The sequence below is a fragment of the Ylistrum balloti genome, unplaced genomic scaffold (assembly GCF_031769215.1).
Source record: "Ylistrum balloti isolate Yb309-2 unplaced genomic scaffold, AGI_CSIRO_Ybal_v1 Utg370666, whole genome shotgun sequence".
Taxonomy (NCBI): Eukaryota; Metazoa; Mollusca; class Bivalvia; order Pectinida; family Pectinidae; genus Ylistrum; species Ylistrum balloti.
In genome coordinates, this window is record NW_026782403.1 from 22,023 (window position 1) to 42,206 (window position 20,184).

Consider the following 20,184-nt stretch of genomic DNA (forward strand, 5'->3'; position numbering starts at 1 on the left):
ATAACCTGATATTATAACTTATAAAACATTATGTATAAAAGCCAAGATGTGTTGAGCAACAACTTAATCTTTATAGTGTTAAAAGTCACATTAAAGTTGAGTTAAAAGCACACCATTTTTTTTATCTAAATGTGAATTTGAAAATAAAGCCCAATTAAGTACACAAATTCAACAGTGGTTAGACTTTAAAAGTTAGTATTTAGTACTTTGAGTGAATTACATTTGTCTAATATTTATCCTATTACCGTATCTTGTTACAAGAGTATACCTGTGTCTTTTATCACTGTATATGTATTCAATATATATTATATCTTTCTTTTACAATATCATAACCTAGACTTATTTTGTATATTGTACCTGCTTAATTAGTGTGCTGTTATTTATGTTGTAAAATATGTTCGTTTCCATTTGTTTCATGTCTTATGTAAATTGGTTTTGTTTGAAAATGTGAAAATGATAAAAAAACAAAGAATAATAATTTTGAGCCGGAAGCTACGTTTCGGACTGCTGATACAGCAGTTTGACGTCATTTATTCATGATAAAGTGTTAGACTTTTTTATTATTATATACAATTCATTCTAGTTTAATAAAAAAAAACTAAACTTGAGATTAGATAACATGAGAAAAAGATTTCATATAAAACAGAAATGAATGTACGATTCCATTTATGACACAATTCAGATACGTTTGCAGCAACATTCCCGATGAAACGTTTCCTTAAACTGACATCAACTGTTAAATAAAGAAGTCAGAAAGGACTATTCATAAGACTGATAGGCATGACTTAGTCACAGCACTTTGTTCTAATCGATTTCTTTTCTGTGTTTAACATCGTCCGGCTTCATTCAGGAAAGAACTAAAAATCTGAACTGTTTCCTTGACTTGAAACTTACACCTCAGACAGTACACTGATACCTGTTTAACGTTGTATGTTGGAATTGGGCCTCAATTATTTAACTCCGAAATTATTTGACGGAACAAATGTTTTCAATAAGCCTAACATACGAGTAGCATGACATCATGAACTGGACAGACAATTCAAGTTACATCATGAGTGCCATTTTAGAAGAATTATATGGGAGGGGGAGGGGGGGCTGTCCAATATTATTTTATATTCAGCTAGATGAAAAATTAAAGGGATTCGTGATTGGCATGATAAGAATATTGAATAGATATAAACGGCCAGGATATTTTTTAAATTAATGTCGCTTCAATGAATGTGGCGCGTGAGGGCAAAGCATAATGTGCATTCTGTCGAGTAATCGGTATGACTAGATTGGATGTAGGTAGAAAGTGTAGAATTTCCATTATTCACAACCGCTTAGTAGCACATGTACTCAGAAAAATGACCTATACATTTCCTTCTAAAACGGATAGCCTACTATACAATATGAAACTGATTATGACTATTGGAGATTTCAAGGGTACGAATTTGAGTAAAATATGTGGTCTTATGTATAACGATATTGCAACTCATATTGTTAGGCAGTGTGAACATGCTTGTTAGTTACGAGACAGTCTACTTCTATCGATATATAACTGTTAGTAATGTTATGTTTAGCGGGTATTTACACACAGTTTCTGATAATGACTTTTTCCTAATCCTGATTGGAGGAGATATATTATATAACTGAATAAGTCGGATTTAGTTAAATACCCATCAATATCAGTAACGTGTGTTTATAGAATGCGTAAATGTTTTATAGATAATATCAATTCAAAATAAGCATAGTGCATTGCACAAGGTAGTAAAACGTCACTTTGCGAATGACAAATGATATATTACACTGAGCTACTTGCTTAAACTATCATGGGTTAAGAACGGTAGTATTGTAAAGGGAGATAACTCCATAAGTGGTTCTTTGTTTTGTAATGTTTTCGCTACATTTTGTGGAAATATTTGTTTTCTACATATGAGAGAAGTATCTATACACACAAATTGATACGTTATTGTGACTAGAGCGTAACCTGTCTACGTACGATAGAAGTTGATAAAATGTATTGCTGACGAGATCCTTAATATAGCTATATGTATATAAAAATGTTTTCCTAGTTAATGTATACACATTGATAATTTATTGCAACGTGTATAATGTATGAAACTTTCTGAACGTGTCAATGTTTTTTAAATGTACCAGTACACGAATTAAAACTATGTTTATGATTTTAACTATATTGTAATGTATTTTACATAATTTATTTTGATAATTTAGGGTAGGAGGAACGTTAAATATACTGTTTCGTAGAGCAACCCGCGTTCCTGTCTTCATTTCCATTACTTAAATTTTGTATCTAAGCTTTAGATTCATTGAATGTACGAATATCATCAATCACTTACATGTATATGTAAGTATGTTTGTAGCTAATGGTAATGTACATATATGTGATTACATTATTGATATATTGTATATCAATAATGATGCTATCATGTGTGCAACTCAATGTAAATTATCAAAAAAGTAAAATACATTGTTCTGTTAACAAGACCTTCAATTTGAAGGAAAAGAAAAGAATCATGATAGTATATGATGAAGATGTTGCTGACATAATGAAACATTAATCACCCCAAAATGTTTTGCACTTTGATGTAGATACAGCAATGGATTTCATGAACTAATTAAAACAAGTGACATTTTACCAAGCTGTACAGTAACATCTGAACGTCAGGGACAATTCTCACAACAAATAAGTTTAAAGGAAAGATTGTATATATCCTTTTATATGTTTTTGTTTGATTTTTGGTAAATAAAATATATCAATTTAAATCGTCATGTTATAACTTGATATTTTTATATATATCTTCACATTCTTATTATGCACACAACAAAAGTAATGAAAACACCGCTTACGCTCACGCCTTATCGTCAAGCTTAATATCATTAAATGTAAACATTGAAGGTGTTAAGTTCAATTAAATTAAGACACTATGCTTCGCAAGGAATTTTTCTGTATCGAGGTGATTTCCTCTCTTCACTACTTACAAATAATATACTGATATCAAGGAGGACATTTCATTAGACCCAATCATCAATCTGTTACATGCTTCCGAAACGTCGTCTCAAAAATATATTGATAACTTGCTGTGTATGAAAGACAAACACAAAGAACGTCATGTGGGCGCTGAAAAGCGAACCGTTAATAAAAATGATAACTCATACTTTACAATGTCTAAACGAAATATGTATTTTTTAGCACATCTAATGAATAATACATCCGTTGATGGAAGAGGGTGATGTGGTTCAATTCACCTGCTAACTGTAGTATCAGTCTGACAGATTTCTCGGGATCGTTATCATCAACATGTCATGTATTACTTGGGTGTATTATACTTGTTAAAGAACAAGTAACTTACTGCTTGAACTACAAACAAACTATGTCTCATTTATGTATTTCGTACGGGCATCTCGAACAAAACTGAAACTTAATAGTTCTATAGGAGATTTGGGTAAGTTTAAAAATTCAGTAGTCCTGTACGAGAAACTCTTAAAGACACTTATTCCATAGCTTATTTTGTGCTAGAAACTCAAACCAGACTAATATCCCGTTGTTTCCATTTTACAAGGAACTGGACCAAACTATAATCGCTTTCTGTCTACTTTATACGAGGAACTAAAACAGGACTGTAATCCAACTTTTTACTTCGTACGTGGAACTGAAAACAGCCTATAACACCGTTGTTTATTTGGTACGAGGAAATTTAACCAACTCTAACTGTGTACTTTAAAAGGGTGCTAGAGCTAGATCATAGTGTGTTCGTTGTAGACGAGAACTAAATCCAGACTAAAACCTCATGAAACTACAACTAGGCGAGACAATAGCGTATTTTCATAGAAAAAAACCCAGGCTTCACCATAAGGATCAGAATGAAAAATTCGGTCATATATTTGATCATTCTGATGTTTTTCCACACTGGTGAGTTCCTTATTGGATTATTTCTTTCACTTATTTTTATATCTTGAAGCTTAGAGTAGATTGTATTGATTTGTCGCTAAAGTTTTCTGGAACTTCACATGTATATATATAAACCTTTTATATAAGGATAAGATCAATGCTAATTACCTTTTAACTTTTCACGGTATTTTGCTTCTTGAATAAATCAAGAAATCAATCATTTCATCCCTGACGTCTTGTTATTCACATTTTCATATCTCATTTCATAGTTTCTTAATGATTGCATACAATATGCACAAGTGTTGCTGTCGTTGAGATACATCAGAGTCAAACAATGAATAAGAAGTATGATTGTTTTATTCTGTTTTATTTGTGTAAAGTTGATTCTGATTGAACAGATGAATGGTAATGACAAACTTAAATAACAAATTAGATTACCACTATAAACACCTACATTTAACAAAATAAACAAAATACATCAAATGATACCAGTGTAGAGAGACATATTGTTGATGTCTGTTTCTTTACGTTAATTCAACCTTTAGTTAACTATCGTATATTGCAGTAGTTCATACATTTTACCAGACAATAAAAGAATTCAGAAACAAGTACACATATCTTATGTAAATCCTTATTTAGCAATGGAACTGTACTGACATTACGTCATGTATTAGTTGTGTAACAGATGCAGGGCAGGATGAAAGGGTGCAAGGGTTTACACTGGGATGTTGCTGAGGGTTCATGGCTGCAGTTCTGCAACATACACTGATTGCAATGTAGATACATAACAATACATTCACTGGGGCTGTACATACTGCAGTAAGCAGTCAAAACATAAACAAAATTGCAAGTACAATGTAAGAATTACAAAAGGGAGCTAAATATATCAGGCCTAGTTGTACTTTCAAGTGTCGCACTTCAAAGATAATCCATTTACATTTCAAAACTTCTTACATTATATGTAAGACTTCCGCATTGCATACATCTACGATTTTCCACATTTTTTGAGCATTACACTTTTTTTGATTGGTTTTATGCATTGTTATATATATTTTGAGAATATAAAGTGAATAAGATAGGACGCTCAATACATTTTGTTCTATATACAGATACTGTTACAGATATTATCAAATGTTATCCTGAGAATGGAATTACGTTAAAAAGGCATCTCATTAAAATAAAAGGACTCACAGTTAAATATTGATTTTTTTATAATCTCAACATTATTTCCTTGTGAAAAAGAAGAAGGAAGACTCATTTTTCCAACTGTAATAATTTTACGACACTGACAGTAATTTCGCCGACTGGCAATACATAAGAAATTAATTTCATTTCCATCTAAACAGAAGCAATGTCAAAATTTCAAGCTCAATGTATTCATTGATATATTGCAAATTCTAGTCAGTCGAACATTATCCCATGTTTTACCAGGTTATGGCCAAAGTGACACGTGCACGGAGGATAATAATGTGTTGTACCGGAATCTTTCTCTCAACAAGCCAGCGAATCAATCCTCCGTCTACGTTAGAAATGATCGTCTTGATCCACCAGGTTTTGCGTGGAGGGCTAATGACGGAAATAAGAGCTCTGAATACAAAAAAGGATCCTGTAGTCACACGGTTATGCAACCTGGCAATCACTGGTGGCAAGTAGATTTACAAGGCATCTACAACGTCACTTCCGTCAATATCGTTAACAGAGCAATAATGAGTGAGTATCAAAGAACAATTAAGATAAGTGTAGTACACATCAACAGTGTAGGTAAGTGTATTACACATCAACAGTGTATGTAAGTGTAGTACACATCAACAGTGTAGGTAAGTGTATTACACATCAACAGTGTATGTAAGTGTAGTACACATCAACAGTGTAGGTAAGTGTAGTACACATCAACAGTGTAGGTAAGTGTAGTACACATCAACAGTGTAGGTAAGTGTAGTACACATCAACAGTGTAGGTAAGTGTAGTACACATCAACAGTGTAGGTAAGTGTGGTACTCATCAACAGTGTAGGTAAGTGTAGTACACATCAACAGTGTAGGTAAGTGTAGTACACATCAACAGTGTAGGTAAGTGTAGTACACATCAACAGTGTAGGTAAGTGTAGTACACATCAACAGTGTAGGTAAGTAAAGTACACAACAACAGTGTAGGTAAGTGTAGTACACATCAACAGTGTAGGTAAGTGTAGTACACATCAACAGTGTAGGTAAGTGTAGTACACATCAATGGTGTAAACAAGTGTAGTACACATCAACAGTGTAGGTAAGTGTGGTACACATCAACAGTGTAGGTAAGTGTAGTACACATCAACAGTGTAGGTAAGTGTAGTACACATCAATGGTGTAAACAAATGTTGTACACATCAACAGTGTAGAAAGTAATTCCGTTGAATTAGCTTACGTGATAAAATACAGTTGTTTTCCGTCACTGCCGAATACAGCAAAATATTTCCCGACAATGGCAACGCCAGTTGCATAATAAAATAAGATATGCAATGAGTAGCCAATAGATTTGATTTTGTTTTCATTTAAAGACGAACGTTTGAGAGATTTCGGTATCGAAGTGTCCATGTCTGACCAAGATGATGGGAATGGACACCTTGTAGGAGCTATAACCTGCCACTACCACCCTGGGGCCGGTATCGGGAGGAGTGAGGAGCGAGAATTTCCGTGTACAGCGGGGAGAGTAGGGAGACATGTGCGCATTTACATGCTGGATAATTCCGTTAAGACCCTAACTCTTTGTGAAGTGGAGGTGTCAGGTTAGTACAGCAGTTTCCCAGAGATATATGAATAAGTTTGATGTAATGACTTTACTATTCTCACCATATACAAATAAATGATTTTTCAAACACGTCTTCATACACTGTCATTTTTTCTGTCACATCATCCCCTCCAATGAAATAGCAACTTTTCTTTACTGATTTTTATATTTGGAAAGTGTGAAACTAGAATTACATTTCTATATTGAACAGAATTTTATTTTCTGTAACATGTAACATGTAAAATTGCATCTATCACATAGGCTACAAAATGATATGTGACGTCAGCACCAAGAAAGACGTAACGTCTACGTCATCATCAACCACCACTGAGGTAACGTCTACGTCATCACCAACAAACACATTTCCAGATACAACAAATGATCCTGCCATATGTAATTGTCGATGCGTGAATACGACAGTCCTAACGGTTCCAGAACTGATCGAACGAGTCAACCAGTTAAAGAAAGAATTGACTACGGACAAAAAACAGACAAGTTCCTACCGCCGAAAACTAATTAGTGCTCAGGATAACCGGACATCCGCCAAGGGTATCGGTGCTGTTCTAGGGGTGGGAGTTTTGGTGTTTATATTTGGCAGTATTTTAGTAATGGACCTTCTTCGTCTAAAGAGATTTTTACTTTGTATAAATCACTAATCCTACTCGAATACTTGGGCAGGGCACGAATGAAAACCAAATGTAGGTATAACCTAACATATCCTGTGACAACCCGAAAGATGCGTTTTAGCTGAAAAGTGTATTTGAGAATAACCTACAGATCTGATTTATTGAAACGTGTGTACAACCGCGATCCCAGGGACGGTATAAACTTTATTTATTTTACAACAATTGCGAAACAAGTTATGTCAACTTATACTAATCACTCTTGTTGCCCCGGATGTAAGCGCGCGAGGGGTCTTATTGTGGGAGGAAACCGGAGTACCCGGGGAAAACCCACGTGGTCGGGCAGGTGACCCCTTACCTTTTCACGTCCGTTCCGGGAATCGAACCCCGGTCGGCTAGGTGAAAGGCGAGTGCGTTCACACTGCGCCACCCGACCACCACCAGGGACGGTACACAGTCACGTCATGTGATCTTCACCAGATATACACGACGTCATGTTGTCACGTAGATGTTCAGTGGAAGCACCATCGGAAATATAAAGTTGAATTGAAAAAAATCCCTAAGGTAATAATTTGTACTTCATATTATTTACGAAGAAATCTTCACGGATGAAGTCATGGATGAATTTTCAAATGTGAAATTCCTAATGAGATCGATAAAAAGTCGATTATAATATATTGCTATTTTGAATATATTTGCTGATTGTTTTCAGTTACCACAATTAGCTTTTGTATTTTACATTGTGTTTAGAAAGATTCACATTAAACAAATTTGAAAAAATACGTATAGCCGTCAAGAAACTTCGTCTTTCCTTTTTCATGTCAGTCTCATGAAATAAGAAACTCGTGACACGGCTTAACGTCCTACATCTTATTATTATCGATATTAAATACAGGTGCTTTATCCGTCAATACAATTTATATTTACATTTTGAGTTATTTATCTGATCTATTAATTGATAGTCATTCATCGACGTTATAGGCACCGAAGGAACATCCCGGAAACTAATGGATTGTCAAAAAAAATATTACATTTTGGCTGACTTGATGTTTAGCAAAGTTGTAACATCAATATGTTATATAAACTAATGTTTTATAATACCCACATCCAGAGTTACTTGGGTCAAATTTATTAGCACCATCAAAATGTTTAGAATCGTGGTAAGGAGTCAACTTTGTTTGTCAGAGGGGAATCCTTGCACTGTAGTCTATAGTGGCATAGAAAGTTAATGTATTTGTGGAAAGCATTAAATACTAGACCACTTGGGGGATCTGGTTTCTCGTGTGTGTGTTTGTGTGTATGTGTGTGTGCGTGTGTGTTGTGTCGTGTGTGTGTGTGTGAGGGTGTGTGTGTGTGTGTGTGTGTGTGTGTGCTATTTTTACATGTATTGTAAAACATTGAAACCCAACCATCAGAATGATATCGTGTAAATAATGAAACACATCTTACATTTCATTGTTTAAATCTCTTACTAATGCTCGCTGTCATTAAAGTGTCCTACTATATGTTGTAGGAATGCGACTTGACTGTCAGAAGAATCACATACGGTATGCATTACACAAGCAGTTAATTTCTTTATATTACCGTACGTATTAATCTATGGCGCTACCAATTTGAAATTAATTCAACATCTATTGAATTATATATCTCTTACCAAAGAATTTTGTTTTTCTTATTTGGAAAATAAAGAACGATTTATTTTCATTTGAATAGCGCAAGAGAGTATATTGATGCACGGGAGATAATCCAACAAGTATTGATAAGTTTGTCTCCCTTCGTTAGTTGAACCTGTTAGTCGTAACAGTGTTAACAGTGACATTAATATTGAGGACTGTGACGATCACAATTACCACAACAGACAGTGATATTGATGACTGTGATGATCACAATCAACACAAACAGACAGTGATATGAGGTATCTTGTTACAAGAGTATACCTGTGTCTTTTATCACTGTATATGTATTCACTATATATTATATCTTTTTTACAATATCATAACCTAGACTTATTTTGTATATTGTACCTGCTTAATTAGTGTGCTGTTATTAACATGTTGTAAAATACATTTGTTTAACATGTGATATTGAAAATGTGAAAATAATAAAAAAAAAACCAAAGAATAATAATTTAACACAACAGACAGTGATATTGATATTGAGGACTGTGACGATCACAATTAACACAACAGACAGTGATGACTGTGACGATCACAATTAACACAACAGACAGTGATATTGAGGACTGTTGATCACAATTAACACAACAGACAGTGATATTGATGACTGTGACGATCACAATTAACACAACAGACAGTGATATTGATGACTGTGACGATCACTATTAACACAACAGACAGTGATATTGATGACTGTGACGATCACTATTAACACAACAGACAGTGATATTGAGGACTGTGACGATCATTATTAACACAACAGACAGTGATATTGAGGACTGTGATGATGACAATTACCATAACATACAGTGATATTGATGACTGTGACAATCACTATTAACACAACAGACAGTGATATTGAGGACTGTGATGATCATTATTAACACAACAGACAGTGATATTGATGACTGTGACGATCATAATTAACACAACAGACAGTGATATTGAGGACTGTGATGATGACAATTAACACGACAGACAGTGATATTGATGACTGTGACGATCATAATTAACACAACAGACAGTGATATTGAGGACTGTGACGATCACAATTAACACAACAGACAGTGATATTGAGGACTGTGACGATCACAATTAACACAACAGACAGTGATATTGAGGACTGTGATGATCACAATTAACACAACAGACAGTGATATTGAGGACTGTGACGATCACAATTAACACAACAGACAGTGATATTGAGGACTGTGACGATCACAATTAACACAACACACAGTGATATTGATGACTGTGACGATCACAATTAACACAACAGACAGTGATATGACTGTGACGATCACAATTGACAGTGATATTCACAATTAACACAACAGACAGTGATATTGATGACTGTGACGATCACAATTACCACAACAGACAGTGATATTGAGGACTAACACAACAGACAGTGATATTGAGGACTGTGACGATCACAATTAACACAACAGACAGTGATATTGAGGACTGTGATGATGACAATTAACACAACAGACAGTGATATTGATGACTGTGACGACACAATTAACACAACAGACAGTGATATTGAGGACTGTGACGATCACAATTACCACAACAGACAGTGATATTGAGGACTGTGACGATCACAATTAACACACAACAGACAGTGATATTGACTGTGACGATCACAATTAACACAACAGACAGTGATATTGAGGACTGTGACGATCACAATTAACACAACAGACAGTGGTATTGATGACTGTGACGATCACAATTAACACAACAGACAGTGATATTGATGACTGTGACGATCACAATTAACACAACAGACAGTGATATTGAGGACTGTGACGATCACAATTAACACAACAGACAGTGATATTGAGGACTGTGACGATCACAATTAACACAACAGACAGTGATATTGAGGACTGTGACGATCACAATTACCACAACAGACAGTGATATTGATGACTGTGACGATCACAATTACCACAACAGACAGTGATATTGAGGACTGTGATGATCACAATCAAAACAACATACAGTGATATTGATGACTGTGACGATCACAATTACCACAACAGACAGTGATATTGATGACTGTGATCACAATTGACGATCACAATTCACAAACACAACAGACAGTGATATTGATGACTGTGACGATCACAATTAACACAACAGACAGTGATATTGAGGACTGTGACGATCACAATTACCACAACAGACAGTGATATTGATGACTGTGACGATCACAATTAACACAACAGACAGTGATATTGAGGACTGTGACGATCACAATTAACACAACAGACAGTGATATTGAGATCACAATTACCACAACAGACTGTGATGATCACAATTAACACAACAGACAGTGATATTGATGACTGTGACGATCACAATCACAATTAACACAACAGACAGTGATATTGAGGACTGTGACGATCACAATTAACACAACAGACAGTGATATTGATGACTGTGACAATTGTGATGATCACAATTAACACAACAGACACAACAGACAGTGATATTGATGACTGTGACGATCACAATTAACACAACAGACAGTGATCACAATTAACACAACACAGTGATATTGATGACTGTGACGATCACAATTACCACAACAGACAGTGATATTGATGACTGTGACGATCACAATTAACACGACAGACAGTGATATTGAGGACTGTGACGATCACAATTACCACAACAGACAGTGATATTGATGACTGTGACGATCACAATTAACACAACAGACAGTGATATTGATGTTTCTGATGATCACAATTACCACCAGACACAGTGATATTGATGACTGTGATGATCACAATTAACACAACAGACAGTGATATTGAGGACGGTGACGATCACAATTAACACAACAGACAGTGATATTGAGGACTGTGACGATCACTATTAACACAACAGACAGTGATATTGATGACTGTGACGATCACAATTAACACGACAGACACTGTGACGATCACAATTAACACAACAGACAGTGATATTGAGGACTGTGACGATCACTATTAACACAACAGACAGTGGTATTGATGACTGTGACGATCACAATTACCACAACAGACAGTGATATTGATGTTTGTGATGACCACAATTACCACAACAGACAATGACATTGATGACTGTGACGATTACAATTAACACAACAGACAGTGATATTGAGGACTGTGACGATCACAATTACCACAACAGACAGTGATATTGATGACTGTGACGATCACAATTAACACAACAGACAGTGATATTGATGACTGTGACGATCACAATTAACACAAAAGACAGTGATATTGATGACTGTGACGATCACAATTACCACAACAGACAGTGATATTGATGACTGTGACGATCACTATTAACACGACAGACAGTGATATTGATGTATGTGACGATCACAATTACCACAACCGACCATGATATTGAGGACAGTGATGATCACTATTAACACAACAGACAGTGATATTGAGGACTGTGACGATCACTATTAACACAACAGACAGTGATATTGAGGACTGTGACGATCACTATTAACACAACAGACAGTGATATTGATGACTGTGACGATCACTATTAACACAACAGACAGTGATATTGATGACTGTGACGATCACAATTAACACTACAGACAGTGATATTGATGACTGTGACGATCACAATTAACACAACAGACAGTGATATTGAGGACTGTGACGATCACAATTAACAAAACAGACAGTGATATTGATGACTGTGACGATCACAATTACCACAACAGATACTGATATTGAAGACTGTGATGATGACAATTAACACAAAAGACAGTGATATTGATGTTTGTGACGATCACAATTACCACAACAGACAGTGATATTGAGGACTGTGACGATCACAATTACCACAACAGACAGTGATATTGATGACTGTGACGATCACAATTACCACAACAGACAGTAATATTGAGGACTGTGACGATCACAATTACCACAACAGACAGTGATATTGATGACTGTGATGATCACAATCAACACAACATACAGTGATATTGATGACTGTGACGATCACAATTACCACAACAGAGAGTGATATTGATGTTTGTGACGATCACAATTACCACAACAGACAGTGGTATTGAGGACTGTGACGATCACAATTACCACAACAGACAGTGATATTGATGACTGTGACGATCACAATTACCACAACAGACAGTGATATTGATGTTTGTGACGATCACAATTACCACAACAGACAGTGATATTGATGTTTGTGACGATCACAATTACCACAACAGACAGTGATATTGATGACTGTGACGATCACAATTACCACAACAGACAGTGATATTGATGTTTGTGACGATCACAATTACCACAACAGACAGTGATATTGAGGACTGTGACGATCACAATTACCACAACAGACAGTGATATTGATGACTGTGACGATCACAATTACCACAACAGACAGTGATATTGATGACTGTGACGATCACAATTAACACAACAGACAGTGATATTGAGGACTGTGACGATCACAATTACCACAACAGACAGTGATATTGAGGACTGTGACGATCACAATTAACACAACAGACAGTGATATTGATGACTGTGACGATCACAATTACCACAACATTACGATGAGTTATGTTGATCTCCCATGTTAGTCATTGGTGTTATGAAATGTACGTCATTCATTGTGCCCTTGCCCTTTGACGTGTTATGGAATACCATGAAATTTATTTCCATCTAATTAATAATTAGTTAACCCAGTTGATCTTTCTTGACTGAAACTGTTATTTTTGAACTAAAACGTGAAACATTGGTACGAATTTAATTTCTAATCGGCAGAAAATCAAGTGATCCATTTCCATCACATCAAGAAGGTTTGATGTAAATTTGAAATTCATAATTTTACAGGTTTAACATATTATGTAGCATTGACGTGTGAACGAGAAAGAGATTAATCCCAGAGAGATAAGGGAATGACAGGTTTTCCTCACTTCTCTAATACCTCAGGCAGATTGGTAATCAGAAATATGAAATTTAGTAAAAGTACACCTGAACAGATTCATAAATTGACATGATACATATGTATGACATGTTACAAATTTGTATCTGTTAAATAATTGAAGTGCCGCGTGTCATTGTGAAGTTTGATGATCAGTATAAACTTGTGTGCAGCCCGACACCGGGAGAGAATTACAACACCTACAGTTGGGCCACGGGAGATAAAATCACCAAAAGGTCACTAACTTAACAGATCTTATCGGAATTAACGAGTTAGGGCCCCTTATAAAACCGTCCGTCCGTTCCCTGTTGGACAATGGACAGACGTGGAGTGTGGCGTTTGACAGTCCAAGTGATTGGGTGATGAGATCGTTGTATGTGATAAACACCTTGTTTCTGTACTATAATATATCATTCATTTTGATCAAACACAATAATTAAAGTCTGCACTGACTCATTAACGAAATGCTTTGTGTTAGGATATTGGCTGGGTAAGTATATCTATAGAGGGACGTGGTTTATACAGGCAATAAGAACCCCGGGATACCATTCATCAACAATGAATAACAACCGTATTGATTTTAAATAATATCATTGTAGTGCCGAAAATATTAGACTTCATGTACATATATACGATTTTACACTAATGAATATCAAGCTGATTAATACATGCTACACTACTCCATTTAAGAATTGGTGAAGTAAATTTAAACTCTGAGTTTCATAAAAGTATGGTTACACAAGTGTAGTAAAAAATCCTCACAAGAAATCCCGCATGTTGTCAAACATGTTGGAATATCAGATATGTCGAGATATCGGGCATTTCGTAATATCAAACAAGCTGAGATATCAAATATGCACAGATGTTGAGCATTTTTATATATCAAGCAAGTGCATCTGTCGGTCAATTTTGTAGACATCGGACATATTGAAATATAACACAGATGATGAGATATAAAAAAAAACATGTTAAGATATCTGAAAAATTAAGATATTGTACATGTGTAAATGTTTGTATATCGCACGCATCGACATACCGGGCAAATTGAGATATTAAATATGTTGCGATATCGTCATATGAGAAATAATGAGATTTCCAATGTGATTAGATATCAGCTATTTTGAGATATCGTACTTATACAGTGAAAATGGTTTGAAATGTAATGAGATTTCAGACAAGTTGATGATGAGACAATCGAACAATTTCAGACACTGAACATTTACAGATACATTTATAGACATATTACACAAATTCAGATAAAATGTAGGGCAAATCAATATATTAGACGTGTTCTGATATCGGACAAACTGCAATTCAGGACAAATCCCATGCAGCATATTTTGATATAGAACAAATTGCAATACTGGACAATTCAATTTATCTGTCTATGTTGATATCAGACAAACCCGGACATCTGACATACAAGATAAAAAAACAAGGGCCGTTGATTTCGGTCAATATTTTCTACCAGGTTGATATAACGCTATTATGATTTCACATAAGGTCCATAATTGATAAAGATGAAATATGAATGTAACATTGTTTTATATACTGAGGACTACTTTTCTAGGACATGCTAATACAAACATGGCGGTATGTTAGATACTTAGATATATATAATGTCGTTAATATAAGGCTCGAGATATTGAACATGTCGAGATATCGGATATGTCAGGATATCGGTCATGTCGAGTAATCAGACATTTCTCTAGTTAGAAACCTCTGATATCTTGATACCAGATATGCAGACGCATCAAGATATCACACATATTAAGATATCGATCCCTTATTCGATATTCTGATAACTGATATATTTCAGAATTTCGGACAAAGTGGCTCATTATACATATAAATAATATATGTATATTCACAGTTCTGGAAGCCATTTCTTATACAACACGACGGCTTGTAATTGTAAGTATAACTTTTGAAGAGTAACCATTGTCAGCTTCTCGTCCATTGATCTGACCTACTGTTTACAAGCATTGTTTATTTATCACATACCGTACAAAATCCGTAACTAATGTACAAAAGGACTTACGACTGAAAAACAATGTGATCGTACTTTGAATAGTCCTTTTACATGTGAAGAACTCCTGCACTATACATACAAACAATAATTTTCTAAGTATTTGCATGATTTTATCTTGTTCGGAATTTTTTTCTATAGAACGTTGGGAAAATTCAAAGAAACCAGTAATTAAAGTAAGAAGTAAGTTATGTTATTGAACATAAAAGAGAAATGCCCTTATAGACACTCCAAACAAACATGGCAGTAATATTAGGCCTTTTTCGGTAAATCTATCTTTATTATCAATAATGACTAAACATGTTGGTAAAGACAAAGTAAAAACACTTAACAGTTAATGAGATAATGAAGTTCTAAAGTTTAAATGGTGCTGACACCCTACCCAGTGTTGACACATGTTTGGGTGGGAAAGGCGTGTTGCTAGATGTCTCTATATTGGCGGATAAAACAGCAACTTTTGTAAGTATTGTGATAGAATCAGTGATCTGTGTCAGGTATCGTACTTTGTGATCTGTTTAAATATGCCCGTGTCCTGACGACCAATACTGATTGTTCTTGTGTGTATATACGTCGTATAATAACCAAACACCTAATTTTTGTGCAAGACAAGACAAAATTGAGACAGTTGTATTGTTGTAGTGTTGGGTATCTATAAGTGTTATCTGGGGATCATCGGCGACGTTGATTGGCCCCCAGTATTAGGGTTATCGGGTAAATCTCCTAGCTATATAAGGGCCCACGACGTCCCGGGAGACACAGATACACAGAAGTGCCGAACACACACAACTACAAACATGAGGGAAATCGTACACATCCAGGCTGGTCAGTGCGGCAACCAGATTGGTGCCAAGGTAAGTACCCCCGAGCCGGACCCTCCCGTGGGTCAGACCTTTAGGATCATGATAGGTTTTTTGTAAACAGAGGTACTGTTGTCTGTTTCATGTCATTTCATATTATGTCGGTATATACATATATAATTCAATTTTCAAACGGTATAAGTTGATACTTTTTGGGAGATTTTTTTATCAAACGTATTTCTGTATTAAATACAGATTTATTACGAGTTGTATAACAGCGATGATGCATTAGAAGAAAATTGAAAAAATGTCATCATATTGGAGATTGATTTTAACGGGAATTATGTTTGATACATGTACAATATGAATGTATTTGGACGGATATCTATTTTATTGTATATAGAAATTGGTTGGTGGGAACACTTTCCCAAACACTAAATCAGGATTGATAATGACTATCAATAGAAGCTATTGACTATATATACGAACTATTGGCTACAGGTACGAGGAATTGCCTATCGCTACAAGTTTAGGCTATCGTTACAGGGTTTGGCTATGGTTCAATGTATTGTCCATCAGTAAAAGGTATTGGCTACCGGTCTATGTATTAAGTATCAGTACGAGGTTTGGCTATCGGTCGTTGTATTTGGCTTTAGGACCGAGGCACTGGCTATGTGTACAAGGTATTGTCTTACGGTACAAGGTATTGTCTTACGGTACCCGTTATTGTCTATCACGATGATCAATTGATACATAGAAATGTCTGTATACGTTGTGTGTGATAATCCATGTGCACCTGTTTAATTAAGACGTGTGTTATTCTATACCCCTTATCTGATTACAGTGCTCACTGGCTAGCAGCCTAAAAATTTACGCCAGTGTTTTTAATATTCACACAATTACATGTATGTTAAATTTAAGGGTGTATATTGTGAAAAAAGACCCTAGAAGGATCGCCTTTTTTCTCGGTTGGATATATTACATTTCAATCACGGGAACAATGGGGGTCGAAATTCTATACCGTCGGTCACAGCATTTAAACGGAGCGATGCTGATATTAATTAGGTAAAACATTTAATATTATGTTAAGATATTTAAAGAAACATCTTCAATTAAATACTTTTAAATCCGACATTATTCGTTTATCAATTAATCATTGAATACACTTGATATTTATTGTAGTTCTGGGAGGTCATCTCCGACGAGCATGGCATTGACCCCACCGGTACCTACCACGGAGACTCCGATCTTCAACTGGAGAGGATCAACGTGTATTACAACGAGGCTACAGGTTAGTTCTAACGGAAATACGTCATCACTGTTTCTATAGAAACATACCACTACCTCTTACACTAACTTATACTCAATAACACGAACTTCAGCAATAGTAATACATATACACCTGTCCATATCAATTGCATATCAGAGGCTGTTATTTACGCTTCAGAAAAATACTTTTTTCTAATTCACTGTCGATAAAAGAGTTGAATCTTTGTCTGATGTAGCAGTGGTTTGTATATTACAGGAGGTAAATATGTACCCCGTGCTGTCCTCGTGGATCTGGAGCCTGGAACAATGGACTCCGTACGATCTGGACCTTTTGGTCAGATTTTCAGACCCGACAACTTTGTGTTCGGACAGAGTGGTGCCGGAAACAACTGGGCTAAGGGACATTACACAGAAGGTGCTGAGCTCGTAGACTCTGTTCTTGATGTTGTTCGCAAGGAAGCTGAAAGCTGTGATTGTCTGCAGGGATTCCAACTTACACATTCTCTTGGCGGAGGTACTGGCTCTGGAATGGGAACACTCCTCATTTCCAAAATCCGTGAAGAATACCCCGACAGGATCATGAACACCTTCTCCATTGTGCCATCACCAAAGGTACGGATTTTGTTTTTGTTTTGTTATGTTGTTTTTGTAATTTTATATTAACTTCTGTAAAATCATTTTCAAAAAATCGATTATTTATATGAACGTTGTCTTAAAAACGCAAATTACTTGCTATAAAAAGGCATTATATATATACTAGCCCGGTTGCATTTTCCTGTTCATATCCTCTAAGTATTACTTTGTCTGTGTTTCAGGTGTCCGATACCGTTGTTGAGCCATACAACGCCACCCTTTCCGTCCACCAGCTTGTTGAAAACACTGACGAGACTTACTGTATCGATAACGAGGCTCTCTACGATATTTGCTTCCGTACACTGAAATTGACCACACCCACATACGGTGACTTGAACCATCTCGTCTCCGCCACCATGTCCGGAGTCACCACCTGTCTCCGATTCCCCGGTCAGTTGAACTCCGATCTCCGTAAATTGGCTGTTAACATGGTTCCCTTCCCCCGTCTCCATTTCTTCATGCCCGGCTTTGCCCCTCTCACATCCCGTGGTAGCCAGCAGTACAGGGCTCTCACCGTCCCAGAGCTGACCCAACAGATGTTCGATGCCAAGAACATGATGGCTGCTTGCGATCCTCGTCATGGACGTTACCTGACCGTCGCCGCCATGTTCCGTGGCCGTATGTCCATGAAGGAGGTCGATGAACAGCTCCTGAACGTCCAGAACAAGAACAGCAGCTACTTCGTTGAATGGATTCCCAACAACGTCAAGACCGCCGTTTGCGACATCCCACCACGTGGTCTCAAGATGTCAGCTACCTTCATTGGTAACAGCACTGCTATCCAGGAGCTCTTCAAGCGTGTGTCCGAGCAGTTCACCGCCATGTTCCGTCGTAAGGCTTTCTTGCATTGGTACACTGGTGAGGGTATGGACGAGATGGAGTTCACAGAGGCTGAATCCAACATGAACGACTTGGTGTCCGAGTACCAACAGTACCAGGATGCCACAGCCGAAGAAGAGGGCGAGTTCGAGGAGGAAGAGGCAGAGGATGCATAAGTAGTGAAATAGACTACGAGATGATAAACATTTGATGTTAATGATAAATTTAAACTTACAAATAGGGCACGAGTGTTCAGTGTCCGATTTCCATCAAACTGTAAGATACCATCAAAATGATTAAAAACAAAGAACTAATTTTGTGTGTTCATTTTTGTCATATGGTATTATTATCAACCTGAGAGTTCATCAATGAAATATCAATACAAATATGTTTCTGACACTCAGAGTCTTTCTTGGTAAGGGAAAGGTAAGTGTAGCGAAATGATTTAAAGCGATTATTATATGACATAGTAGAATACTGACCAAGAGAGCCGTTATCTTAATTCATATCTTGTGTCCAATAATGTCTATACCTTAAGTGTAAGTATCAGAAATATATATTGCTACATGATGAGTTTGATGACTCGGACAATTGGGCTTAATCATTGATGATGATATAACGGAATAAAGTTTGAACCTGGAATCACTTCCGATTCTTTCAATCGAAAATATACTTCGATGAATTAATCAATGAT

The 20,184-nt window shown here is 36.1% G+C and overlaps 1 protein-coding gene across 1 annotated transcript; it reads left to right on the plus strand.

The window, feature by feature from the left end:
* Nucleotides 1-16,757: 16,757 nt before the first annotated feature.
* Nucleotides 16,758-19,804, plus strand: LOC132557375 (tubulin beta-4B chain-like). The gene is made up of 4 exons (XM_060221871.1): nt 16,758-16,823; nt 17,952-18,060; nt 18,295-18,650; nt 18,854-19,804. Exons 1-4 carry the CDS (start codon nt 16,767-16,769, stop codon nt 19,664-19,666), a joined length of 1,335 nt encoding a protein of 444 aa, XP_060077854.1. The 5' UTR covers nt 16,758-16,766; the 3' UTR covers nt 19,667-19,804.
* Nucleotides 19,805-20,184: the final 380 nt, after the last annotated feature.